This window comes from Muscardinus avellanarius (assembly GCF_963383645.1).
Source record: "Muscardinus avellanarius genome assembly, chromosome: 5".
NCBI classification, from domain to species: Eukaryota; Metazoa; Chordata; class Mammalia; order Rodentia; family Gliridae; genus Muscardinus; species Muscardinus avellanarius.
The window spans coordinates 12,491,114-12,492,356 of record NC_137790.1 but is presented as its reverse complement, the minus strand read 5'-3'; the positions used below and the strand labels follow the sequence as shown (position 1 = coordinate 12,492,356).

Sequence of the window (1,243 nt, the reverse complement as noted above, 5' to 3'; positions counted from 1 at the left end):
GCATGTCCTGCTTTCTCCACTTGTGGTCTGATATCACTCCATAGTTCCAGTGACGGGGCTCTAGCCGGCCCTCATGACAGGTCTCTTGGCTGAATCTAGATCCGTTTCTTGTTGAGTTTGAGCAGAACAGAGAGAGCTGGTTATTTACATGTGTCTCTGTGGCCAATGGGGTTTGGGAGGAGGAGTTGTGTGAATAGGGATACCTATCTGATGGCCTCATTCCCAATGCCTTGTTGAAAAGATCCATCAGTTGTCAACATTCCCAGAGGCGGGACGCAGTTACAAGGTTAGTAAATGACCGTGACAACATAGCTCTCATTGCTTGGCCTTGTGAAGGTTTTAAAGTAAGAAAAATCTGGAAAGTCATTGGCAATGCTGGTGATGTTTTTGACGCTATATGCTTTCAAGGATGAGTCCCTGTTGAAAAGAGCCATGTCCAAGAAGGAGATGTACATACATGTTTGCCAGTCTCTGTGTAACGACACAGGCTTCTCTTTGGAGTCTCTGTCACCAGTGCTCTGGATGAGTAAGCTCTGCTCTGGGAAGGGATGCTTGGCCTCTGCGTTGATGCGAAGCCTCTTCAACCCACAGATAGCTAGGTACTGGGCGGGGAGAGCGTTGGAGCTGCACAGGGAAAGCTTCAGGTCCCTGACGCGCGTGAAGTTGAGCAGGCGACCCAGCACTGCTGTGTCCGTGAACCAGATGGTCAGATGGCCGCTGTAGCTGGCTGGCTCTGCGGCAAAATGCAGAACAGTTTTACAGCTGCACAGCAGGTTGGCCAGACTGTAGTCACAGTCCCTGATGTCTGCAGAGCAACTGCACTTCCGGATGGTGTTGTCCTTTGTGAAAATCAGCGTGCCATTCTTGTGACCTTTGGTGACGCGGTCAAGTGCAAAGATGCCCAGCACACCGATCAGAAGGAAGCAGTGTCGGGAAGTGGGTGCCATTCTTGTCTGGTGTGGCTAGCGTGTTTCATTTCTCCTTCATGAGGCAATTCATTGGAACTCACCTGAAAGAAAATACTCAGCTTTGTCATCAGGGCCTCTCATCTGAAACACACAGTGTAGCTGGGCATGGTGGCGCACACTTGTAATCCCAGCCTGCGGGAGGCTGAGACAAAAGGATCTCGGTTCGCGGCCGGCCTCAGCTACTTACTGAGGCCTTTTGCAACTCAGACTCTGTTTCAAAAGAATGAATGAAAAATAGGGCTGGGGGTGTAGCTCTGAGGTAGAATGCCCCTGGG

General features: G+C 50.7%; 1 protein-coding gene across 1 annotated transcript; it reads right to left on the bottom strand.

Moving 5' to 3' along the window:
• Positions 1-287: 287 nt before the first annotated feature.
• EPCIP (exosomal polycystin 1 interacting protein) lies at positions 288-956 on the bottom strand (the record flags this gene model as incomplete). The annotated part of the gene is made up of 1 exon (XM_080696131.1): positions 288-956. Exon 1 carries the CDS (start codon positions 945-947, stop codon positions 288-290), a length of 660 nt encoding a protein of 219 aa, XP_080552257.1. The 5' UTR covers positions 948-956.
• Between the last annotated feature and the right edge of the window lie 287 nt (positions 957-1,243).